Below are 26415 nucleotides of genomic sequence, written 5' to 3' on the forward strand. Positions count from 1 at the left end.
TTGTCTACAGAAAACTCAATTTAAATATAAAGACATAGAGATCAAAGTAAGTGGATGGAGAAAAATGCACCAAACTAAGACTAATGAAAAGAAGGCAGGAATAGCTATATTAAATTCAGGCAGAGCAAACTTCAAATAAGGCGAGTTACTAGGGAGAAAGAGGGGCATTACAGGAGTTCCTGTCATGGCGCAGTGGTTAACGAATCCAACTAGGAACCATGAGGTTTTGGGTTCGATCCCTGGCCTTGCTCAGCAGGTTAAGGATCCAGCATTGCCATGAGCTGTGGTGTAGGTTGCAGACGCAGCTCAGATCCAGTGTTGCTGTGGCTCTGGCATAGGCTGGTGGGCTACAGCTCCGATTCGACCCTTGGCCTGGGAACCTCCATATGCCTTGGGAGTGGCCCTAGAAAAGGAAAAAAGCCAAAAAAATGAAAAAAAGAAAAAAAAAAGAGGGGCATTACATAATAATAAAGGAGTCACTTCTCCAAAAAGATGTAGTAGTGCATGTACCTAACAACAGAGCATCAAACTACATGAGGAGGAGTTCCCATGGTGGCTCAGCAGTTAAGGACCTGATGTTGTCTCCATGAGGATGGATGTGAGTTCGATTCCCTAGACTCATGCAATGGGTTAAAGATCCAGCATTGCTGCAAGTTGCAGCATAGTTCACAGATGCGGCTCAGCTCCAGTAATGCCGTGGCTGTGGCGTAGACCTGCAACTGCAGTTTTGATTGGACCTCTAGCCCAGGAACTTCCATATGCTGCAGGTGCAGACTTAAAAAGAAAAGAAAAACAAAATTACATGAGGCAAAACTGATAAAACTATAAGGAGAAAGGGATGCATCTGCTATCATAGTTGGAGATTTCAACACTCCTGTCTCAGAAATGAACAGATTCAGCAGACAAAAATCAATAAGCCCATAGTTAAACACACCACCATTTGTCAGCAAGGTATAATTGACATCTATAGACTACTTCATTCAACAACAGTGAGTACACACTTTTCTCAGGCTTACAGGGAACATTCATCAATATAGATCACATTGGGGGCCATAAAACACACCTTAACAAAATCATACAATGTCTGCTGTTAGATCACAGTGGAAATAAACTAGAAATCAATAACATAAAGATAACTGGAAAATTCCAAAATACATGGAGATTCAATAACATATTTCTAAATAACACAGAGATGAAGAAAAAAACCTCAAGAGAAATTTTAAAGTATTTGAACTAAATTAAAATGAAAATACAGTTTATTGAAATGTGTGGGATGCAGTAAAAACAGGGCTTAGAGGGAAACCGAGAGCATTAAATGCATATATTAGAGAAGAAGAAAGAGCTAAAGTCGTTCTAAGTCTTCACCATAGGAAGCTAGGAAAAGAAGAACAAATTAAATCCAAAGTAAGCAGAAGAAAGGAAATAATAAGAATGAGAAAGAAAGTCCGTGAAATTAAAAATAGGAAATCAATAAAGAAAATCAAAATCAAAGTCTGGATCTTTGAGAAGATAAATAAAATTGATAAGTCTCTAGCCAAGCTAACAGAGAAAAAGAAGAGGACGTAAATGATTAATATCAGAAATAAAAGAGGGAGCAGTTCCTGTCATGGCTCAGTGGAAACGAATCCATCCGACTGCGATCCATGAGGATGTGGGTTGGATCCCTGGCCTTGTTCAGTGGGTTAAGAATCCGTTGTTACCATGAGCTGTGGAGTAGGTTGCAGACACAGCTTGGATCCTGCGTTGCTGTGACTGCGATCCATGAGGATGTGGGTTGGATCCCTGGCCTTGTTCAGTGGGTTAAGAATCCGTTGTTACCATGAGCTGTGGAGTAGGTTGCAGACACAGCTTGGATCCTGCATTGCTGTGGCTGTGGCATCGGCTGGCAGCTGTAGCTCTGATTCTACCCCTAGCCTGGGTACTTCCATATGCCGCGGGTGCAGCCCTAAAAAGCAAAAAAAAAAAAAAAAAAAAAAAAAAAGAGAAATAAAAGAGGGGACATCACTATAGCTCTCATGAAAGTGATAAGTATAATGAACAATAAACAACTCTATGCCCACAAACTTGACAACCCAGATAAAATGGACCAATATCTTGAAAGACACAATCTGCCAAAATGCACGCAAGAAGAAATAGATGATATGAACAAGACTTTATCTATTAAAGCAATTGAGTCAATAATTACTACCTTCTGCAACCAAAAGCACAAAGCTCAGATGGGTTTTCTGGTGAATATTCTGCCAAACACTTAAGGAAGAAACTGTATCAAACCTCTACAATCTCTTTCAGAGGATAGAAGCAGAGGAAATGCTTCCTAACTCATTCAATGAGACCAATATTTCCCATGAACCCAGATGCAAAAGTCCTTATCAGAATAGTAGTAAAACCAATAGAAAAGGTATAAAAATAATTATATGCCATGACCAAGTGGGATTTATCCAGGTATGCAAGGCTGGTTTAACATTTGAAAATCGATATAATCCATCGTAGAACAGACTAAAAAAGAAAAAGCACATGATCCTGTCAATAGATGCGCAAAAGGCATCTGACAAAATCCATTTGTGAAAAAACTTACAGGGTTCCCTTGTGGCACAGCAGGTTAAGGATCCAGCATTGTCACAGCAGCAGCTCAGGTTGCTGCTATGGGGCAGGTTCAGTCCCCGGCCCAGGAACTTCTATATGTCACAGGCACAGCCAAACAAACAAAAAAACCACCACCCCCACCAACAAAATACCTCACAGTAAACTAGGAACAGAAGGGAACTTTCTCAACTTGATAAAGACTATTTATAAAAACCCAACTGATAATGTATTTTTTTTTTTTGGTTTTGTTTGTTTGTTTTGTCTTTTTAGGGCTGCACCCAAGCATATGGAGGTTCCCAGGCTAGGGGTCCAATTGGAGCTGTAGCCACTGGCCCATGCCACAGTCACAGCAACACCAGATCCTTTAACCCACTGAGCGAGGCCAGGGATGGAACCTGCATCCTCACGGGTACTAGTCAGATTCATTTCCACTGAGCCAGGACGGGAACTCCATGGTCATACCATTTTAATGTTGAGAAACTCAAAGCTTTCCCATTAAGATCGAGTGAAAGGCAAGAATATTCCCTCCCACCATTCCTTTTCAATGTCACACTGGAATTCCTGGCTAATGCAATATGGCAATAAAAGAAAATAAAAGGTTGGGAAGGAAGATATATAAGTGTTTTTGTTCACAAGTGACCTTACCCTCTATGTAGAAAATCCGAAAGAATTGACACATACAAAACAAAACAAAAGAACCAAAAAAAAAAAAAGATCCCTCCTGGGACTCTTAAACAATTGTAGCAAGTTTGCAGGCTTCGCCCTTGGGGTCTAGTGGTTAGGAATCAGCACGTTCACCGCTGTGGCTCAGGTTCAATCCCTGGTCTGGGAACAAGATCGCACATGAAGCTGCTGCATGTCTTGGGGGGAAAAAAAGATGCAGGATTCAAGGTTAATGTACAAAAGTCAGTTGCTTTCCTATATACTAATAATGAACAGGTGGGATTTGAAATTAAAAACAGAATAGGGAGTTGCCGTTGTGGCGCAGTGGTTAACGAATCCGACTAGGAACCATGAGGTTTCGGGTTCGGTCCCTGCCCTTGCTCAGTGGGTTAACGATCCGGCGTTGCCTTGAGCTGTGGTGTAGGTCGCAGACACGGCTCGGATCCCGCGTTGCTGTGGCTCTGGTGTAGGCTGGCAGCTACAGCTCTGATTAGACCCCCAGCCTGGGAACCTCCATATGCCGAGGGAGCAGCCCAAGAAATGGCAAAAAGACCAAAAAAACCCAAAAAACAAAACGGAATACCCTTTACATTGGCACCCAACACGGTGAAATACTTAGTATAAGTCAGATACAATGTGCACAAGATCTGCCCTGAGCAGGAACAGGATTGCGTGAAGGCCTTAGGAGGATCTGCTTGTCCTTCTTAGACTCAGGTCTGTGAGCATCTTTCACTGAGCAGAGCACAGATGGCTTTGGGGTCACCAGGATGTCCTTAGCATGAAAATAAATGTGAGCTGGATGCCCCCTCCCTTCTTCTAGACTTTCGACACAGCTGCTCTATAAGTTTCTACCCTGTTGTGAGCCCTGAAAGAACTTTAGCATTTGCCGAAAGGTCATCAGCTGCAATTTTAGACCATTGGGTAACTCGAACTTCTGACATTTAAATGCAGCTGCAAAGGGGTGGGACCGCTGCACCTGCTGTCATCCTGGAGTGGATGGCAGCAGAAGCAGCAGCCCTTCCCTCGGAGCCCTTTATGGGTGAGTGGTTGATGGTTTATAAGTGACACCAGGCAATACTCCCCTCCTGATCCCCAAATTAGCTAGTCTTGCTCATTCTTAATGTCCGCAGCGTGCTGGATACCAGGGTTCTCCTGGCAGTTGTGCGGAAGCACTAGCTTGTTTGTTTCACTTCCAACCTCTCGTGAACAGATATTTTTAGAAAACATAATAAAAAGAAACCAGAAAGGCTAATAGACACATAAGATGATAAGATGCTAGACATCACCAATTGTTAGAGAAACGCCAATCAAAGCCACACTGAGATAACATCTCATACATATGAGGATGGCTGTTACCAGAAAAGCAGAGAAGTTACAGTTGCGGCTCAGTGGTAACAAACCTGACTACTATCCATGAGGATGAATGTTTGATCCCTGGCCTGGATCAGAGGGTTAAAAGGATCCAGTGTTGCCTTTGCAGACTTGGCTTGGATCCGGCTACTGTGGCTGTGGCATAGGCTGGCAGCTGCTGCTCTGATTCGACCGCTCGCATGGGAATTCCCATATGCCGCAGGTGTGGCCTTACAAAGCAAAGCAAAACAAAACAAAATAAAAAACAAAACAAGCAAAAAAACCTGGAAAAAGGCAAAACAAAAAGCAAATACAAACCTGACCACACACAAGAATGAGGTATGTTACTATATATTGACATGGCTACTTTTTTGTGGCAGACACTTTAGATTGATTGATTCAATACCAGTGCCCAGCTCTTGCAGCAAAGGATCACTGTGTGTTATAAAGGTAGACAATGCTACACAAGTTGAAGGCTACTTGGGTGGGGAGTAGCCTTATATAAGATCGTGAGGAATTATTTCTTTCCTGATAAAAAGGAACTGATGTAGGCTACTTGGGTGGGGAGTAGCCTTATACAAAGATCGTGAAGATTTATTTCTTTCCTGATAAAAAGGAACTGATGTAGTTGGAGCTGCCCTTCTCTACTCTTTTTTTTTTAGGGCCATGCCCGAGTCATATGGAGGTTCCCAGGCTAGAGGTCTAATCGGAGCCGCAGCTGCTGGCCTACACCACAGCCACAGCAACACGGGATCTGAGCCGCATCTGTGACCTCACGGGCAACGGCAGCTCTTTAACCCACTGAGCAAGGCCAGGGATCAAACCTGTATCCTCATGGATAATAATCTGAACCACAATGGGAACTCCCCTTCTCTTTGGATCTTCAGTGTAGCCTAGATGTTCAGACTTGCACTGGCTATTTGGTGCCCAAGAGATGACACACTGAGGCAAAAGCCAACTGACCAAGGATTACAGAGAAGAAAGAGAGTTTCCTTTGCACAGCTAAACGAATACCAACAGCCGCCTTGGAGTGAACTTACCAGGAAACATGAGAAAAATAAACTCCCATGTATTTAAATCACTCTTGGTTTTCCATTATTTGCAGCATATTCTGATTGAAATAACTATCAAAGGGGAAAAAATCAAATTATAGAGCAATGGGTATATTGTCCTATTTTGTAAAATGAAATTACAAAATAGGCATATATGCATCAAAAAATATATATATATGCATAATAGGCATATATGCATCAAAAAATCCAGAAGGAGAATAACTAACAGGTATTCAGCACCTATTATGTGACAGGTATATCTTACCACTTTAATCTTCATAACCGCTCTGTAAGGTAGAAGTTTTATTGTTACCGACGTTTACAAGTCAGGAAAGTGAGGTTTCAGGAGCTTTTCGAATTGTACACAGGTCTCTCTGCCCCTGGAGAAACTGCCGGGACCACCCTGTGCAGACCCGCCAGAGGTGCCTATTACCAACTCAAACCCACCACCACCAGCAGCTCTGATGCAGTTATTTCTAGGGAGTGTGTTGGGGGATGGGCTCTGTAGGGCTTTTTCTTCAACAAGCACCTATTTTTTTTCATTATAAAAATTGAAGTTCCTATCGTGGTGCAGTGGAAATGAATCCAACTAGTAACCATGAGGTTGCGGCTTCGACCCCTGGCCTCATTCGGTGGGTGAAGGATCCTGCATTGCTGTGGCTGTGGTGTGGGCCAGCAGCTGTAGCTCTGATTTGATCCCTAGCCTGGGAACCTCATATGCTGCAATTGCAGCCCTAAAAAGGAAAAGTTAAAAAAAAAAATGCAGGCATTCCCATTGTTGCTCAGTGGGTTGGTTAAGAACCCAACTAGTATCTAATGAGGATGTGGGTTTGATCCCTGGCCTCAGTGGGTTAAGGATCTGATGTTGTTGTGAACTGCGGTGTAAATGTGTGTAGACCACAGATGCAGCTTGGATCTGGTGTTGATGTGGCTGTGGCATAGGCTGGGAGTTGGAACCCCAACTGGACCCCTAGCCTGGGAATTTCTGCATGCTGCAGGTGCAGCCCTAAAAAGAAAAGGAAAAAAAAGTGCAAGTCCGGAGAAATTGAAAGGATAAAGAATTGATAAAATAACCCTGGTGCTAGGCATTGTGCTAGGAATAGAATTTATTTTCTTCCAGATTTGAACATCTATTATAAATATCCATCTAAAAATAAATAAATTTTTTGTTGGAAATAAAAAGCATTTTTTTTTCTTTTTAGGGCTGCACCTGTGGCATATGGAAGTTCCCAGGCTAGGGGTCGAATCGCAGCTGCAACTGTCTACACCACAGCCACAGCAATGCCCGATCCGAGCCACATCTGCAACCTACATCACGACTCACGGCATCACTGGATCCTTAACCCACTGAACGAAGCCATGGTTCAAACCTACATCTTCATGGATACTAGTCAGGTTTGTTACTGCTGCGCCACAACAGGAAATCCATAAAAAGGGTACTTTTTATTGGAAATAAAAAGCATCCCTTTCAAACATGTGAGAGAACCCTGGCTAAGAGGTGCCAGGATTGCCACTATTTTGTTATGTGACCTATTCCCCAGATAAGATATCTGCCAATCTGTGTCTGTGATGAAAGGGAAGGAGGCACCGCAGCGGAGATACAAGAAGAATCCTTTGGAGCCCTTGAATAACAGGGTTTTAGGGACCCTTGTTTTCCGCAGATGAATTTCCCATCTCCTACCTGCTACTAAATGGTTGCTTCTTAGGATCTTTAAAGAAGAAGCTTCATCAAGAAAAAGTAGGTCTGTGGTTCCGGGTTGCCCGTTCTATTTACAGCTTGCTTAAGGGCTCTGGCAGCCTTCAGATGAGCCAGGCCAGAGAGGTTTCCTTGAGGGCTTGCCCAGTTATCTCAACCACATGGGTGGCAGCACTTCCCCCTTAAAGGGCCTGGCCCAGCCAGGACAGACTCATAATCAGCTCTGATTCAGTGGCAGACGGATCAGTCCTTACAGATAAGGCTTTGCTTCTGCAGGTAGACAAGGACTTGAAGCATTTCCCAGCATCATGGGGGACAGAAGCCCCTTCGAAACAGATATGCTCACCCTGACCCGCTATGTTATGGAAAAGGGCCGGCAGGCCAAAGGCACCGGGGAGCTCACGCAGCTGCTCAACTCCATGCTGACGGCCATCAAAGCCATCTCCTCTGCCGTGCGCAAGGCCGGCCTGGCCAACCTGTGAGTCCCATCCAGGCGGGGGGTGGGGTGGGGTGGGGCAGGGCTGCAGGTGTTCGGGCTGGATACCCTCAGGTCAAAAGCTATTAGCTTGTGTGCCCTGGTGGGGGGGTGGAGGGGTGGGGTGTTGGAGCGAGTTGCCTTGAAAGATTCTTCCAGGGGTGCGTTGATAAAAGGGACTTTGCCTTGTGTCACGGAAGGAACAGGAGTTCCCGTTGTGGCTCAGAGGGAACAAATCCAACTAGTATCCATGAGGATGTGGGTTCGATCCCTGGCCTCGCGCAGTGGATTAAGGATGCGGCATTGCTGTGGCTGTGGTGGAGGCCAGCAGCTACAATTTCAATTTGACCCCGAACGTGGGAACTTCCATATGCCAAAGGTGCAGCCCTAAAAAGAAAAAAAAAAAAAAAAAAAGAAGAAGAAAAAGAAGAAAAAAGAAGAACAAAATACTTGGAGACACGCTATGGAGAAAAATATATATGATTTTTCCAGCTGCCACGTATTGTAATGATAACAAGCTCAGGGCCTTGTTCCACTAAAACCTACCCTGAGTTATGGGGACTTGTGTTTGCATTCTCCCTGGCACAAAGCGACTGCCAGGAGACTTGAGATGGCTCTTTAATGCCTTTGCAGATATGAGCCCTTTATTGTCTTGCCCTTTGCCTACAGTCGTTGGCAGCTAGAAATCATTTACCAAATGACTCCCTGCAACCCAAGCTCCTTCTCCCTTCTTACCATCAAAAGGAGTCTTTTGCTTTTAAAAACAATTTGTTATTTCTTCTCTGGGACTTAATCTCCTCTCCACTTGGTGTGCGGGAACCTGGGAGGTGCAGCGGGCCAGGGAGGAAGGAACTCAGAGCATTTTGAGCTCTTGGTGCTTTATCCAAACCCAGATCGGCAGCCAAGTTCATGCTACTACAGCTGCTGATCCTCACAGTCAAGGGTCTAGTTTAAGTCTATGATGAAAAGAAACAAGTCTTGGAGTTCTTGTCATGGCTCAGTAGAAACGAATCTGACTAGCATCCATGAGGACAGAGGTTTGATCCCTGGCATCGCTCAGTGGGTTAAGGATCCGACGTTGCCATGAGCTGCAGTGTAGGTCGAAGACGCGGCTTGGATCCCACATTGCTGTGGCTGTGGTGTAGGCTGGCAGTGGTAGCTCCAATTCGACCCCTAGCCTGGGAACCTCCATATGCTGTGGGTGCGGCCCTAAAAAGACAAAAAAAAAAAAGAAGAAGCAAGTCTTTCTTTGGGGCTTCCATTTTCCTGGTAGCAATTCCAGTTTGAGGTCCTCTCAGAAGTTGGCAGGACCCATTATGATCATCATCATTACAAAATGAAGAAATATCAAAGTCCAATAATTAAAATATTTATTCTTAACAACTTAGGACTTTTAATGGAAAAAAAAGTGATAATTACAGAATTTACCTGTATAAAGTTTTGTGACCCAGTGGTGGAATCCAGATTAAGGGTGATTATGACTGGATTTTCCTTTGTGCATTGCTATACCTGTATTACTGTTTGGCAAAATGGCCAACTCTATCTTTTTTTTTTGCTTTTTAGGGCTGCACCTGAAGCATATGTTCCCAAGCTAGAGGTTCAATAGCTGCTGGCCTACACCACAGCCACAGCAACGCTGGATCCTTAACCCACTGAGCAAGGCCAGGGATCAAACCTGCATCCTCATGGATACTAGTCGGATTTGTTTTTGCTGAACCACAACGGGGAGTGCTGTCTATTTTTAAGAATCTTCATGAACCTGAGGTATAGCCCTCGCCTCTGTTATGCTCCCACCAGGAGGCGGTGAGCCCTGTGCATGCAGGAGTTTCGATGGATGGCCTGCTGACCTCTCAGTGTCATCCACACCCAATGATGGGCTCCTCAATGCAGCAGACTCAGCAGAGCAGGGGCTGGTTTGATGGGGTTGTGTTAACCGCTGTAGAGCTCTGGCTTTGTGGCCTCAGTGTGTCCTGCGGAGGTGGACTCAGGAATAGGAGAATTCAGGTGCTCCAGTGACTTGGTTTTTCATGCCAGGTGATAGAGCCTGTTCCCCCATTTATAAAACAGACTGAGTACGAATAGCCCCTAACTCGTAGGGCTGTTGTAAAGCTTAGTAAGTCCATGCGATCAATGATGTTTTGAAAGTGCCAGACCCATAATAAATGCTCAGTAAATGCACCACTTACTATACATTCAATTTATTTCACATTTAATGTACTTTTAATTGACCATTACCACCATTTCAAGGCCGGATGGGGGAAATTTGCCAGCTAACTGGTGGATGCTGCCAACTGACCACTAGGTGGCAGGCGCAGCCCGTGGAAACAAAAGGTCCGGCTGTCACAGTTTCTCCAAGGTCCTGGGTCTGGCAGTGACCATGCATTCCGCCAATTCAGGTGGCATCCTTCCCTTGGCGCCTCTGTACTAGACACCCAAACTATCTGTGGGAGAAGCCCATTGGCTGGAGATTCCTTCTTTCTAATAAGATGTTAAGATTATTTTGAGAGGAACCTGGAATCGCTTCTCAGAGAGCTGAAAGTTTGCATTCTGTCTCCCAGCAATTCTGCTCATGACTTTGGGACTTGCGCCTAAGTCTGCCGCTTTCCCATTCTGTGAGCCTCAAGCCCCTCATTGCTTTGCTTCCTCTTTTTGAGAAGACATTTTTAGGCACATGCTCGATAAATGCAAAACTGATCAGAAAGTCTCATTTTTCTTCTTTTTTTCTCTGCTCCCTGCTGTAGAAAAAAGGGAAGCCTAGAAATCCACCCCTGGAAATCCTCTCCCAGCTTTCTAATAGCAACATGACAGGACATCCCATTTAAAAATTGTCAATAGAGTTCCCTTTGTTGCTTAGCAGGTTAAGAACCCCACATAGTGTCTGTGAGGACTTGGATTCTATACCCGGCCCTGCTCAGTGTGTTAAGGATCCAGCATTGCCATGAGCTGTGGTGTAGGTCACAGATGTGGCTCAGATCCTGCATGGCTGTGGCTGTGCCTGGCAGCTACAGCTCTGACTGGACCCCTAGCTTGGGAACTTCCGTATGCCATAGGTGTGGCCCTAAAAAGGAAAAAAAAAAAAAAGTCAATAAAGTTTTACTGTTAGTAAAAAGAATAAAAGATACTGTCTTAAGGGTTATAAAACACTTTTCTGACCATAATCTAACTTGTGGCGGTTGTTAGGCCGCTTAGCTCCAACTAGAGCTCATTGTGAATGAGCTTCCACCTTGCCTAAAAGGAGAGGTATTGGTGATGGGAGGGGGTAGACAGAGTCAGATGCCCAGCACCTGCAGGGAGGGTTGAGGGCTTGGATTTGGGTGGGGATGGGGTGGTGTTGAGCCTAAGTCTCAACTCTGCCACCCACAGGCCTAGGGCACCCTAGCTTTTTGTTCTCCAGTAGAAGATGCATCAAGAGTCCATATTAGGGAGTTCCCGTCATAGCTCAGCTATAATGATCCTGACTAGTATCCATTAGGATGCAGGTTTGATCCCTGGCCTCGCTCAGTGGGTTAAGAATCTGGCATTGCCACCAAGTGCCGTGTAGGTTGAAGACATGGTTCAGATCCCACGTTGCTGTGGCTGGGGTGGAAGCTGGCAGCTGCAGCTTTGAAGAGTACCCATGAGGATGTGGGTTCAACCTCTGACCTGCTCAGTGGGTTAAGGATCCAGCATTGCCGTGAGCTGAGGTATAAGTCTCAGAAACGGCTCAGATCTGGTGTTGCTGTGGCTGCGGTGTAGACTGACAGCTGCAGGTCCGATTCCACCCCTAGCCTGGAAACTTCCATATGCTGCAGGTGTGGCCCTAAAAAGATAAAAAATAAATTAAAATAAATAAATTGATGGCATTAACAGAGAGGAGAGGAAGGGAATTACTTTCCTTCTATCCATTCTTCATTCTTTCATAAATGTTTTCTAACAGACAGGTATGGCGCTTACAAAGCTTTGGTTGCAAATTATAGAAAACTTGAAGCTAGTTTAAAGAACATGGGAGGTTTTTTGGGGAGTTTTTTTTTTTTTTTCCGCCTTTTCTAGGGCCGCTCCCGTGGCATATGGAGGTTCCCAGGCTAGGGGTCGAATCGGAGCTGTAGCTGCCGGCCTACACCAGAGCCACAGCAAAGTGGGATCCGAGCCGCGTCTGTGACCTACACCACAGCTCACAGCAACGCTGGATCCTTAACCCACTGAGCAAGGCCAGGGATCGAACCCTCAACCTCATGGTTCCTAGTCGGATTCGTTAACCACTGAGCCACAACAGGAACTCCTAAAGAACATGGGGGTTTATGGTTTATACTGCTCAACAGCCTAGAGGCAGATCTTCAGGCCAAGCTTGATCAAGCAGCAAAGTGATGACATTTGGGACCTTGTTTATTTCTGTGTCTCTATTCTGCCCTCCATAGTAGTTGCTTTATTTTGAGGCTAGTCCCCATGAAGATCCTAAAGTGACTGCCAATGGCTCGTTCTACCCACACTTCAGAGTTCAGTGAATGTATATAGAGCAGCTGAACACTGTGGAAACATGTACAGTGAGTCATGGATTCTGCCCTCGGTGAGCAGATAATGGGGCAGGAAGGACATTCCCATGAGCAGATTGTGGCTGCTGTGGAAGGGGTGGCAGGGGTGTGCCTGGTGTGTGGTGAGAACAGGGAAGCTTTGGGCAGGGGTCAGGAGGGCGTTGGTGGGCAGACGACGCTCCCATGGGGGAATGGGCATGCTTGAAGGCAGACAGGAGAGAAGCAGCTTGAGGGGTGCTGGGGCCTCGGGACCTCTGCAGCTGTTGGAATGCACAAGGCTTGAGGGGGGTGACTGCCATGCATCTCTTGGAGAGAAGAGCCAGGGGCTTAGGGGATAGGGAACCCAGGGGTCCATGTAAGGGAGGGGAGGGGAGGGGTGTGCTCCTGGGTTGCAAATGCTGAGATGGAGGGTGCGAGGGCCAAGAGGCAACCCCAGGGGGAGCCGGGGCTTCCTTCCTGGGGCCTGGAGCCCTCTGTGGGGAACATGTCAATTCTGGGAAAGACAAGGATGGTCTGATTGCTCTTTCTCTCTTTTCTTTCTCTCTCTCTTTCTCTCTCTCTTTCTTTCTTTCTTTCTCTCTCTCTTTCTCTCTCCCTTTCTTTCTTTCTTTCTTTCTTTCTTTCTTTCTTTCTTTCTTTCTTTCTTTCTTTCTTTCTTTCTTTCTTTCTTTCTTTCTTTCTTTCTTTCTTTCTTTCTTTCTGGCTTTTTAGGGCCACACCCACGGTAATGGAAGTGCCCAGGCTAGGGGACGAATCAGAGCTGTGGCTGCCACATCGGCAACCTAAACCACAGCTCACGGCAATGCTGGATCCTTAACTCACTAAACAAGGCCAGGGATCGAACCCACGTCCTCATGGATACTAATCGGGTTTGTAACCCGCTGAGCCACAAGGGGAACTCCCCGACTGGCATTTTAGATGTATCTCAAGGATCCCACATAAGAGGGTGGGAGTTGGAGGTCTTTGCACAGCAATCCTCTAAAACACAAGGCCTCCAGAGAGACTTCTTACATTGCTTGGAACGGTGGTAGAAGAATCAAATTAAACTATTCCAGGAGTTCCCATGTGGCACAGTGGGTTAAGAACCTGACAGTGTCTGTGAGGATGCAGTTTTGATCCCTGGCTTCACAGTGGGTTAAGGATCTGGCGTTGCTGTGAGCTGGAGTATAGGTTGCAGATGTGGCTCGGATCTGGTGTTGCTGTGGCACAGGCCGGCAGCTACAGTTCTGATTCAACCCCTAGCAATTTCCATATGCTGCAGGTGCAGCCCTAAAAAGGAAAAAACCAAAAAGACGAAAAAACAAAACAAAACAAAACTAGGCCAGGAGTTCCCTGGTGGCTCAGAGAGTTAAGGTTCTGGTGTTGTCACTGCTGTGGTGTGGGTTCATCCTCTGGCCCAGGAACTTCCCTATGCCATGGGCAGGCATGGGAGAAAAAAAAAAAAGTTAAGTCTGTCTTCTAAATTTTATTCTTATTCAAGAAACAGCAGAGCAATATTCAATTCAGCCCAGCAGGCCACTATTTGAGGATAATCAACAAATACTAAAGGTTCCAGGACTGGAAAACCATGGTCCTTGACTTTTGGAGAGTATTAATTATGGCCACGTGTCTGACCTTATGAACCCTGTCCCATCCAGTGCAGGGGTGGGGGTCGGGTGGGGGTGGGGGGTGGGCAAGTAAGACTGAATCCTGGTTAGTGTTACCCAGACTACAAGGGACTAGGACAATGTCCCTGACGTGTAAAGGGGGAAACAGCGCTGTGAGTCCGGACACACTCGGCTGTATTTATAATCTGGAGAATCTGGAGCCAAGAAGGGACAAGGGGGACACAGGGCTGTGTGTGGGCGTCAGACCATCTTCACCGGTGTCGGGGCTCTTTTCCTGATTTCCTCCAGCCTCTTGTCGTCTTAGGTACGGAATCGCGGGAAGCGTGAACGTGACGGGAGATGAGGTGAAGAAACTAGACGTGTTATCCAATGCTCTTGTGATCAACATGCTCCAGTCCTCCTACAGCACCTGCGTCCTGGTTTCAGAAGAGAACAAAGATGCGATTATCACCGCCAAGGAGAAGAGGGTGCGCGGCGGGGCCGGGCTGAAGTTCCGCTGTTAACCAGTAGAGGCACAACTGAGTTGGGAAGAATCTGGTTGCCTTGCTTTTTTTTTTTTTTTTTAAGTTTCTGGGATTTAGCCTCTGTTGCTTAATTTTTGTTTGCCGGCAACAATAGTTTGCATACTTCTTTAGCTGGAAGTCTTATGCTGTCTAGTCTAAAAGACTCCATGATAGGGCAGTGATTCATTCAGGAAATAAGTCAGAGTGAGTTACCGAAACCTCTCGGGCCGGGATTCATCATGTGCTTTCACTTGATGTACTGGGAAGAGGTCCCAACATTTTGGAGGGCTTGGCAATCAAGTCCAATAAAAAGCAGAGTTCCTGGGAAGAGGGGTATTATACAGCCTCTTCATCTTCTCAACCCCTTTTCTGTTCCCCACCCCTTCCCAAGGGGCTTTGGGAAATTTCAGCAGAAATTGCTTCATGCCTGACAAACTGTTAGGCTAAAACAGAAAAATCATAAGGATCGTTGCTTTTCCTTTAATACAGTGGAAAATTCGGTTAGTGCAGAGCACGACTAGGGAAGGTCTGTATTCAGAATGGTTTCACAGTTTTTTCTTTCATTTTCTGTTTTGGTTCCCCGGCCAGGGATCAGATCTGAGCTGTGGTTGCCATCTATACCGCAGCAGTGGCAACACCGGATCCTTTAACCACTATGCCAGGCTGGGGATCAAACCTGCTTCCTGGTGCTGCAGAAATGCTGTCATCTCGCTGTGCCACAGCGAGAACTGAGTTTATTTTTTTTAAAAAGCTAGTGGCCAAAAAATTCAGCCCATATTCAGCTTCAATACAGGAATGCACATAAATACCAGGACATTTAAATGCCGTTGTTTTATACAGTGGGTCCTGGGGATAGGATGCCATTTCTTTACGATTAGCTAAAAGGACAGAAAAGTAAAGCCAAGCTAAATTTATTAAGCACTTACTGTATGCTAGGGACTGTGCAAAAAAAAGCACGTTACACTTACTGTCTCACGTCATTTAAGCTAACTCACTCCTATCATTTTCAGTTTTCAGTTTCCACTGATATGACCTTGGATTAACTCTCCCATCTAACCTCAGTTTTGTTTTGTTTTTTTTTTGTCTTTTTAGGGCCACACCCACAGCATATGGAGGTTCCTAGGCTAGGGGTCTAATCAGAGCTGTAGCTGCCAGCCTACACCACAGCTCCCAGCAACGCCGGATCCTTAGCCCACTGAGTGAGGCCAGGGATCGAACCTGCAACCTCATGGTTCCTCGTCAGATGCGTTTCCCCTCCGCCATTATGGGAACTCCCCTAACCCCACATTTTTTTTCCCAGTTGGCCTGAGCTACACAGGTCTCCACGCTAGTTCTCCAATCCTCTACTCTGGCTCCCACACCAGCCCTTGAAGCTTCTCCAGCATATGCTTGATGTTCAGCAAATATCTGTTGAATGAATGCATGCATGAATGAATGGGCTGAACTGGATTATCCACAGGGAGAATGGGGAATTTCCAAGTTTATGGATTCCACTACCCCCTACCCCCACCTCCTGCTGAGCAAGTGAAAGAAAGAAAGAAAGAAGAAAAGGGGAGGGAGGAAAGAAGGAGGGAAGGAAAAGAAAGAAAGAAAAAAAAGGAGTTCCCATTGTGGCTCAGTGGTTAACCAACCTGACTAGGATCCAAGAGGATGAGGGTTCGATCCCTGGCCTTGCTCAGTGGGTTAAGGATCCGGTGTTGCCATGAGCTGTGGTGTAAGTTGCAGATGCAGCTGGGATCCCGAGTGGCTGTGGCTCTTGCGTAGGCCAGTGGCTAGAGCTCCAATTCAACCCCTGGCCTGGGAACCTCCATATGCCACTGGTGTAGCCCCCCCAGAAAAAAAGAAAGGTAGAAAGAAAGCAAGCTCAATTTAAGCTCAGGCATTACTCATTGGAGTAATTGAAAGTCAGGAGTAATTGAAAGTCAGGAGGAAAGCAGTTAAGCTGTGGGAGAAATGACTCCCATTTGACTGGATGTTTTACCACAGTGTTTAATTAGGGAGACGTCAGTCTCTGTCACTAAAGGCTCTCATAGAACCTTGCACATGGGAGGCCTGTAAAAAAGATCTAGTGATTTCTTTCCACTGAATGTTGTGGGCAGCTGCTGGTGACAGCAGCGTGGGCCGGCATGAGGGTCATAGGCATCTCAAGACGCCCACCTGCTCTGTCTCCCAGTTTTCAAGTCAGAAAGGTGAGGGATCGATGCTGCAGAACCCAGAGGAGTATTTTCATTCATATTCATACCTACCAGCTATCTTTTTTTTTTTTTTTTGTCTTTTTAGGGCTGTACCCACAGCATATGGAAGTTCCCAGGCTAGGGGTCGAATGAGAGCTGTAGCCACCAGCCGACACAACAGCCACAGCAACACCAGATCCAAGCCACGTCTGCAACCCACACCACAGCTCATGGCAATGCCGGATCCATAACCCACTGAGTGAGGCCAAGGACTGAAGCTGTGTCCTCATGGATGCTACTCAGATTCATTTCTGCTGAGCCACCACGGCAACTCCATACCAGCTATCTATTAAGACAGACTCAGGGGCCCTGGGACATTGTTCTGAGATTTTTCTTTCTGGTCAAAATGTGCCACAATGAAAAAAGCCTTCTAGGGAGAGGCTCAGAGAAAATGATCAATAAAACAATAACTGAACTTACAGTGGACAAGGGTAGAACTCACCAAAGTTCAAAGTTCATCTTCCGCTTCTCCACCTCTTCCCAGCAAGGAGCCGATTTTTTTTTCTTTTTTCAGAGCCTCACTGTGGCATATGGAAGTTCCCAGGCTAGGGGTCCAATCAGAGCTGTAGCTGCTGGCCACAGTCACAGCCACAGCCACCAGATCGGAGCTGCCTCTGTGACGTACACCACAGCTCACCGCAATGCCAGATCCCCCACCCACTGAGCGAGGCCAGGGATGGAACCCGCATCCTCATGGACATGAGTGGGGTTGTTTCTGCTGCGCCACAATGGAAACTCCAAGGGGCCAATTTTAGACTCGGTTTCCGATGGCACCCTCAGCAGCTGGGAGTCCCCTGGGGCTCCAGGAAGGGAGGGAGGGAAGGCAGGGCCAGAGCAGGTGGAAGGAGAGCTATTATGGGTGGGCGGGACCACCATCAGCCCATGTGGGCGTCAACTAATCCGTTCCTGGGTGGGAGGGCTCCGAACTGAGCAATTCATATGTGCTCACACACCCTGTCCTCTCAAGTAATTTCATTTTTGGGTAAGGATACCCCTTTGCTCTGCAGCACTGTTGATGTGGTGTTATCTGCCACACACAGCCACTTACATAGGGAGCGTGGCTCGGAGGCTGTCCTGATCAGGTGTTCTGCCCTCTGTGCTTGTAGGGGAAATACGTGGTCTGCTTTGACCCGCTGGATGGATCCTCCAACATCGACTGCCTGGCTTCCATTGGGACCATCTTCGCCATCTACAGGAAGGTGAGTCTGTCCTTTAATAGTTCCTTCTTCGGCTCACCCCAACTCTGGAGTTCTAACCTCTGTCCTCCCACGAACCAGACTCCAGGGCAGGCAAGCCCTGAACGTGGCTCTGCTGCAGGCTTCTCCACGAAGATAAAAATGGGTGATTTTTCTCCTCAGCCCTCTTCTCGGCATCCGTGGGAAGGCAGAGTGAGAGGATAGATCAGGTCTTGTTTTGCAAATCTGGATGCAGCACAAATGCCAGACGGGGTAATAGGTTCCAGGAGGCCTCTGAAAACCCCTCTGTTCCTTCCTTAGGTGTCTTAATCTTAGTGCATTCGTTTTTTGTTGCTGCTGTAACAATTCACTACACATTTAAAGGCGGAAAACAACATCCATTCAGTATCTCTCAGTTCTTGGGTTGGAAGTTCAGCTGGCATGGCTGAACCTCTGCTCCGGATCTTGAAAGGCCAAAATCTGCGTGTCAGTCGGCCTGGTCTGCCACCGAGAAGACCAGGCTCATTTAGGTCGTTGGCGAAATTCAGTGAATTGGGAGTTCCTGTTGTGGCTCAGCAGAAACTAACGTGATTCGTATCCATGAAAATGCGGGTTCGATCCTTGGCCTTGCTCCGTGGGTTAAGGATTCAGCAGTGCCATGAGCTGTGGTGTAGGTCACAGACACAGCTTGAATCTGGGATTGCTGTGGCTGTGGCGTAGGCCGGCAGCTGCAGCTCCAATTCAACCCCTAGCCTGGGAACCTCCATATGCCGCACCTTCGGCCCTAAAAAGCAAAAAAATTAAAATAAAAATAATTAAAAAAAATAAAAATTCAGTGAATTCATCACCACAGTAAGCGTAGTTCACATCCATCCCCTCACATTACAATTTTTTCTTGTGATGAGAACTTTTAAGATCTACTCTCACTGACTCACACACACTCTCAAACATACAGTCTTGTTAACTGTAGTCGCCATGCTGTACATGATTTTATTTATTTTTATTTTTATTTATTTTTTATTTTTATTTATTTTATTTTTTGCCATTTCTTGGGCCACTCCTGCAGCATATGGAGGTTCCCAGGCTAGGAGTCTAATTGGAGCTGTAGCCGCCGGCCGACGCCAGAGCCACAGCAACGCAGGATCCAAGCCCAGTCTGCGACCTGCACCACAGCTCATGGCAACACTGGATCCTTAATCCACTGAGCGAGGCCAGGGATCAAACCCACAACCTCATGGTTCCTAGTCGGATTCGTTAACCACTGCGCCATGACGGGAACGTCACTTTACATGATCTTAATCGTTTTGTAACTGGAAGTCTGTACCTTTGACCACCTCCACTCATGTCACCTACCCCCACCCCCTGCTTCTGGCAATCACCAATTTGTTCTTTGTATCTAGGAGGTGGTTTTGTTCATTTGTTTTCAGAGTCCACTTATAAGTGAGACCATATAGTATTTGTCTTTCCCTGACTTATGTGACTTAGCATAATGCCCTCAAAGTCTATTCACATTGTCACAAATGGTAGGATTTCCTTCTTTTTCATGGCTGGATTCTATGTATGTATACACTGATATAGTTCATTTCATATCCTTCAAGTACATACCCAGAAGTGTAATTTCTGGGTCTTCTGTAGCTCTGTTTTTAACTTTTTGAAGAACCTCCATACTGCTTTCCATAGTGGCTGCACCAATTTACCTTCCCACAAGCTGGGCACCAGGGCTCCCTTTTCTCCACATCCTCACCAACACTTGCTATCTCTTGTCTTTTTGATGGCAGATGTTTTGACAGGTGTGAGACGATATCTCATGGTTGTTTTTTTTTTTTTCTTTTTAGGGTCACACTGTGGCATATGGAAGTTCCCAGGCTAGGGGTTAAATCAGAGCTGCAGCCGCAGGTTTACACCACAGCCACAACACCGGATCTAGCTGCATTCGAGGAGTGTCCTCGACCTACACCACAGCTTATAGCCATGTCAGATCCTTAACCCACTGAGCAAGGCCAGGGATCGAACCCACATCCTCGACACCATGTCAGGTTCTTAACGTGCTGAGCTACGAGAGCTCCTCTCATGGGGCTTTGGATGCATTTGTGGAAGAAGGTGAACTCCACGTCCTACTCTTCCGCCACGTGATCCGATCCCTTGTGTGGTTTGGATTTGCATTTCCCTGATGACTGGTGGTGTCGAACACCTTTCATGGACCTATTGGCCCTTTTATGCCTTCTTTGGAAAACCATCTCTTCAGTTTCTCTGCTCATTTTAAAATCAGATGGCTTGGGGGTTTTGCTATTGAGTTGTGTGAGTTGTTCCTATATTTTGGATACTGGTTCCTTATTCTATGTATGATTGACAAATATTTTTTGTTTTCTCATTTTGTTGATAAAAGACCAACTGATTTAAAAACAGAGTTCCCTGGTGGCTCAATAGGTTAAGGATCTGGCACTATCACTGCTGTGGCTCTGATTACTGCAGGGACGTGTGTTTGATCCCTGGCCTGGGCACTTCCTCATGCCTTGGATGTGGTCAAAAAAAAAAAAAAAAAACAAAAAAAACACAACAACAACAAAAAAGGGAGCTCCTGCCATGGTGCAGTGGTTAAGAATCTGACTTCAGTGGCTTGGGAAGCTGCAGAGGTGCACGTTCAATCCTGGGCCCAGGGAAGGGGTTAAGTGATCCAGCATTGCCACAGCTGCAGCATAGGATTCAGTCTCTGGCCCAGGATCTTCCATATGCCTCAGGTGAGCTGGAGATCTGGGAGGCAGCTTCTGTGAGGGCTTAGAATTCTGGCTGTGGGTGATATCGCCAAGACACATGGAGAAGGAGAAAAGAAGAGAGTTCATTAGTCAAGACTGTTACAAATGGCAGGGAAGGAAACCCCTTCAGAAAACCCCAAGGCAGGGATATGGCCAGGCTCAGAGGGAGCCTGGACCAGAGAAGGGTCAGGCCAGGAGATGTTTTCCTTTCAAACCTCTCATCTCGGAGTTCCCGTCGTGGCTCAGTGGTTAACAAATCCGACTAGGAACCATGAGGTAGCAGGTTCGATCCCTGGCCTTGCTCAGTGGGTTAAGGATCCAGCATGGCCATGAGCTGTGGTCATAGATGCCCCTCAGATCCCGTGTGGCTGTGGCTGTGGTGTAGGCTGGCAGCTGTAGCTCTCATTCGACCCCTAGCCTGGGAACCACCATATGCTGAGGGTGTGGCCCTAAAAATTAAAAATAAATAGCACCCTTGTGGATGCTTGTCGGATTCGCTAACCACTGAGCCACCATGGGAACTCCATGTTGTGTCCCTTTCTGATCTCTGTCCCTTGTCCCTTCTCTTTCAAATGAGGATTATAGAACCTCTCCATTGTTTCAGTAACGTGAAAGTGAAAGTGCCCTAGGGGAGCAAAATTTGCCACCCCACAAGGGTTTCTGTGGCCTGAGGATGAATTTAGGCTGGTTGTTTTTAAGGTCCCAGAGACTCACGCGTAACCTTTGATGTCCCCTCTCATTGCCTAAAGGAATGTAGGTAGAGGACCTGTTCCAGGAAGGCGTTGGTCACCAGAGATAAGGTGTGTGGACAGGGAAGAGCATAGCAAAGTCCTTTCTGTATCCCACTGTCTCTGCTTGGCCTATCAGACTTTTGTTTTGTTTTGTTTCATTTCTTTATTATTATTATTATTATTATTATTATTATTATTGTCTTTTCAGGTCCACATCCACAGCATATGGGGGTTCCCAGGCTAGGGGTCTAATTGGACTGGTAGCCACCAGTCTGTGCCACAGCTACAGCAATGCCAGATCCGAGCCATATCTGCGACCTACACCACAGCTCACGGCAATGCCGGATCCTTAACCCACTGAGTGAGGCCAGGGATCGAACCTGCGTCCTCATGGATGCTAGTCAGATTCCTTTCCACGGAACCACATCGGGAATTCCTGTTTCTTGTTTTGTTTTGTTTTTTCCAGCAGAACTTTGGTTACCAAACTGTGGCTGTTCCATCTCCATGTGAATTGCCTTCCTCCCCCTTGAGGTCCCAACGGTGTCTTTTGTCTTTAGCTGAAGATGATATTTAGATAAGGGCTTCACTCATTTCAGCAGTTACTCAGTTGTCCTGGGTCTCTCTCTTGTGTACATGTTATTCAACTTTTGTTTTTCCTCCTGCTAATCTGTCTCATGTGAATCTAATTTTTAGAGGAGCTGGAAGAACCTAGAGGGCTGAGGAAAATGTCTTCCTCCCTGACAGTACTTTGAAAGACATAAAGTCCCATATAGGGAGTTCCCGTCGTGGCGCAGCGGAAACAAATCCGACTAGGAACCATGAGATTGTGGGTTCGACCCCTGGCCTCGCTCCTAGTGAGTTAAAGATCTGGTGTTGCCATGCGCTGTGGTGTAGGTCACAGACGTGGCTCGGATCCTGCATTGCTGTGGCTCTGATGTAGGCTGGCAGCTGTAGCTCCGATTGGACCCCTAGCCTGGGAACCTCCATACACCACGGGCGCAGCCCTAAAAAAATAAAATAAAAATAAATTAAAAGAATAAAGCCCCATATAAGTACAATTTGCTATTTTACTTTTACAAGTTTTTTTTTTCCAGGAGAGTTCATTAGCATTATGGGCAGCTTTCCAATGTGTGTGTAATCTTTGAGCCGAATAGCATTGTTTCCTATGAACATAATCACCAAGTGTGTCTTCATACTTTTAAAGGTAGCTCTTTCATCTTTATCACTTTCCAATACTTTGGAATTTTCTGCTCAGCAGGAAATCTTTCTGTAGGGTTTCTAGATATGTCTTTTAGCCAAAAACCCATTGGCGTCTGGAGAGAACAGAGCTTCTAATTGAATGTTGTCAAAGGTGGCTGTGCTAGAAGATAGAGAGGGAATTGAATGATGGAAACAGTGAGGCCAACATTTTTTAATTTAACCTTTGCACAGCGAACATCACAATCTTTGGGTGTGGTGGGCTTTGGGAAACAAGTTTGGAGCCTCAACTTGCTCCTATATCACATTGATTTGCCCGAGTCTGTGAAACTGAAGCTGTCTGAATCTTTTAATTTGAAAATAGTTGATGGAAGGACAGTCGAATGGGTTAAGAAGATGGGGTACATATAGACAATGGAATACTACTCAGCCATAAAAAAGAATGAAATAATGCCATTTGGCAGCAACGTGATGGAACTAGAGAGTCTCATACAAAGTGAAGTAAGTCAGAAGGAGAAAGACAAATACCAAATGATATCACTTATATGTGGAATCTAAAATATGGCACAAATGAACCTATCTGTAGAATAGAAACAAACTCACGGACACAGAGAACAGACTTATGGTTGTCAGAGGGAAGGGGGAGGGAGTGGGATGGACTGGAAGTCTGGGGTTAGTAGATGCAAACTATCACATGGAGAGTGGATAAGCAATGAGGTCCTGCTGTACAGCACGGGGAACTATATCCAATCACTTGTGATAGAACATGATGGAAGATATTTGCCGTGAGCTGTGGTGTAGGTCGCAGACGCACCTCGGATCCTGCGTTGCTGTGGCTGTGGTGTAGGCTGGTGGCTACCGCTCTGATTCGACCCCTAGCCTGGGAACCTCCATGGGTTGCGGGTGCGGCCCTAAAAAGACAAAAAGGCCAAAAAAAAAAAAGAGATACCAGGAAAAGTAGGTTCTGAAACGAGTCTCAGCTGCAGCTCCTTCGAGAACATTCGCTGTTCCTCCCTCAGCATGCCCGCTTTGCCCCGTCTCTCTGAATTCCTATTCACATCATCACTGTCAGTGCTGGTAGCCAGTGAGAAAGGCTTCCTCAAGGAAATGTCCAGAATTGTGGACTCGGGGGTGGGGACAGGCAGGGGCAAGGCCTTCAAGGGGCAGCACATGGATGGTGACGAGCTTGGTCCCAGCTGCCTGCATGACTCCAGCTCCTCTGGACATTGAGTGAGTTATCCAGTCACTCAGGCTCTGCATTCTTTTTGTTGTGTGTGTGTGTATTTACTTATTCCTTGTTTGCTTTTGGCTGTGCCCGAAAAGTTCCTGGGCCAGGGATGGGAACTCTTGCCACAGCAGTGGCAATGCCAGATCCTTAACCCACTGAGCCACCAGGGAACTCCAGGCTGAGGTTCTCATCTGAATGACGGAGATAATGAAGACGTCTACCCCAGAGTTGTTGCATGGGTAGAGTGAGATACTGCTCCAAATCAGAGCTCAGTGACCTTGGCTGTTATCATGGTAAAGGAACGTGGTTTATGGTTAATTTTTTCTTTTTTTCTTTTTTTTTGTAACTGTGCCTGCAGCATATGGAAGTTCTTAGGCTAGGAGTCAAATCAGAGCTGCATTTGCCGGCCTATGCCACAGCCATAGCAACGCCAGATCCAAGCCACATCTGCAACCTATACACAGCTCATGGCAACACTGGACCCTTACTTAACCCACTGAGTGAGGCCAGGGATCAAACCTGTGTCTTCAAGAACATTTAACCTGCTTAACCTGCTGAGCCACAACGGGAGCTCTGGCTTATGATTATTAAGAGGGGCTGTGGTTTGAGCACCTTGGGGTGCTGTTCTTAGCAGGATGCAGACAAATACGTTCAAAAACCAGGGAGAAATTCAAGAATGGCCTTTGCCAGGGCTCAGCTAGAACCCCTCACTAGCACGGCACCTGGTAGCCGCCAGATCCTGCAGCTTGTAAGAGCCACGTCGCCTTCAGTGATTAAATAGATATGAAATGAAGGCCTCTAGCAAAGGGTTCTTCCCAGAGACAGTAACCCCCCCATGTTTCTCCTTTTCCTTCTACAGACCTCAGAGGATGAGCCTTCTGAGAAAGATGCCCTGCAGCCCGGCCGCAACATCGTGGCCGCAGGATACGCGCTCTATGGAAGTGCGACCCTAGTGGCTCTTTCCACTGGACAAGGCGTGGACCTCTTCATGCTTGACCCAGTAGGTGTCCAGTAGGGCAGCAGCAGCACTTGGGACTCCATGAGCCTCTGTGCTTTAATTCCTGTCCCCTGGGATCATTTCCTGGTCATTCCTCACTGCTTTGGGGGCCAGAGGGTCTGGTTTGGGGGGCCAAGAGCATCATCTAAAAACATTAAGGACCTCTGTCCAAGTGAAGGCATTTGAGGGCTTCTGCAGGGTCAGGTGAATCAACTCAGGTCCTGTTCTTAAGGAATTTCTCATCAAGAAATGCATTCAACCTCCTTGGTGTATGGAAATGCAATGATTTAAAAATCCCAATGCTGCCAATTTCCAGACAGAAACATAGATTCTTTGGAGTCGCAACATACAAGAGATTTTTCTTTTTCTTTTTTGTTCTTTTTGCTTTTTAGGGCTGCATCCACAGCCTATGGAAGTTCCCAGGCCAGAGGTCGAATTGGAACTGCAGCTGCCAGCCTACACCACAGCTACAGCAATGCAGGATCCGAGGCACATCTGTGACATGCACTGCAGCTCACGGCAACGCCAGATTGCTGACCTACTGAATGAGGCCAGGGATCGAACCCAAATCCTCGTGGGTACTAGTCGGATTTGTTTCCACCAAGCCAAGACAGAAACTGAGAATTTTCAATGAGGATGAGTGTATTCTGAAATCGATGCTGTCTAATATGGTGACCACCAGCTTCCGTGACCATTGACCATTCGCCGTGTGCTTCGTGTGGCTGAGAACCTGAGTTTTTAACTTTTATTTCATTTTAATTAACTTAAATAGCCACAGGTGACTATGGTTACCCTACTGGACCCATTTGGAAGGCTTCCCCAAATATCCATGCTCTTCCCAATGAGAGGAAGGACTGGTAGAAAACATTTTTTCTGAGATTCTGCATGATTCTCCACACTTTCTACAATGAGAAAATGCTCAGTAGCAGAAGGAGAAGAAGCACAGCTTCTGGGCAGATGAAAAATATGATAGCACAAGGGCGATGGAGGGAAGAAATAATTGGATAAGGACGTAAGAGTCCAAAAACAAAGGCTGAGCCGTCATGGCAAATGTACATTAAAAATGCTCATGGAGGAGTTCCTGTCGTGGCGCAGTGGTTAACGAATCCGAGTAGGAACCATGAGGTTGCGGGTTCGGTCCCTGCCCTTGCTCAGTGGGTTAAGGATCCGGCGTTGCTGTGAGCTGTGGTGTAGGTTGCAGACGCGGCTCGGATCCCGCATTGCTGTGGCTCTGGCGTAGGCCAGTGGCTACAGCTCCGATTAGACCCCTAGCCTGGGAACCCCCATATGCCGAGGGAGCGGCCCAAGAAATAGCAAAAAGACAAAAAAAAAATGCTCATGGAAGAGTTCCCACAGTGATGCAGTGGGTTAGAATCTGACTACAGGATTTCCTGCTGTGGCTCAGCAGTATTGAGCTCAGCTAGTATCCATGAGGACACTGGTTCCATCCCTGGCCCTGCTCAGTGGGTTAAGAATCTGGCATTGCCGTGAACTGTGGTATAGGTCAACAGATGTGGCTTGGATCTGTTGTCGCTGTGGCTGTGGTGTAGGCCGAAAGCTGTGGCTCCCATTCAATTCCTAGCTTGGGAACTTCCATATGCCACACATGTGCCCCAAAAATGCAAAAAAAAAAAAAAAAAGGCAATTGGATTCTTTACAAATG

At 46.4% G+C, this 26415-nt stretch overlaps 1 protein-coding gene across 2 annotated transcripts in view; it reads left to right on the forward strand.

Moving 5' to 3' along the window:
- The first annotated feature begins 7525 nt into the window (after nt 1-7525).
- FBP2 (fructose-bisphosphatase 2) overlaps nt 7526-26415 on the forward strand; it is a 30202-nt gene continuing 11312 nt past the window's right edge. Inside the window, exons 1-4 of one of the 2 annotated variants that reach the window (XM_047755389.1) lie at nt 7528-7822; nt 14239-14401; nt 17778-17870; nt 24615-24755. In XM_047755389.1, the coding sequence (XP_047611345.1) occupies nt 7653-7822; nt 14239-14401; nt 17778-17870; nt 24615-24755 (567 nt within the window). In that variant the 5' untranslated portion in view covers nt 7528-7652. Of the gene's footprint in view, nt 7823-14238; nt 14402-17777; nt 17871-24614; nt 24756-26415 lie in introns of both variants that reach the window. The other variant, XM_047755390.1, reaches the window with a different exon arrangement.

This window comes from Phacochoerus africanus, chromosome 12 (genome assembly GCF_016906955.1).
Source record: "Phacochoerus africanus isolate WHEZ1 chromosome 12, ROS_Pafr_v1, whole genome shotgun sequence".
Taxonomy (NCBI): domain Eukaryota; kingdom Metazoa; phylum Chordata; class Mammalia; order Artiodactyla; family Suidae; genus Phacochoerus; species Phacochoerus africanus.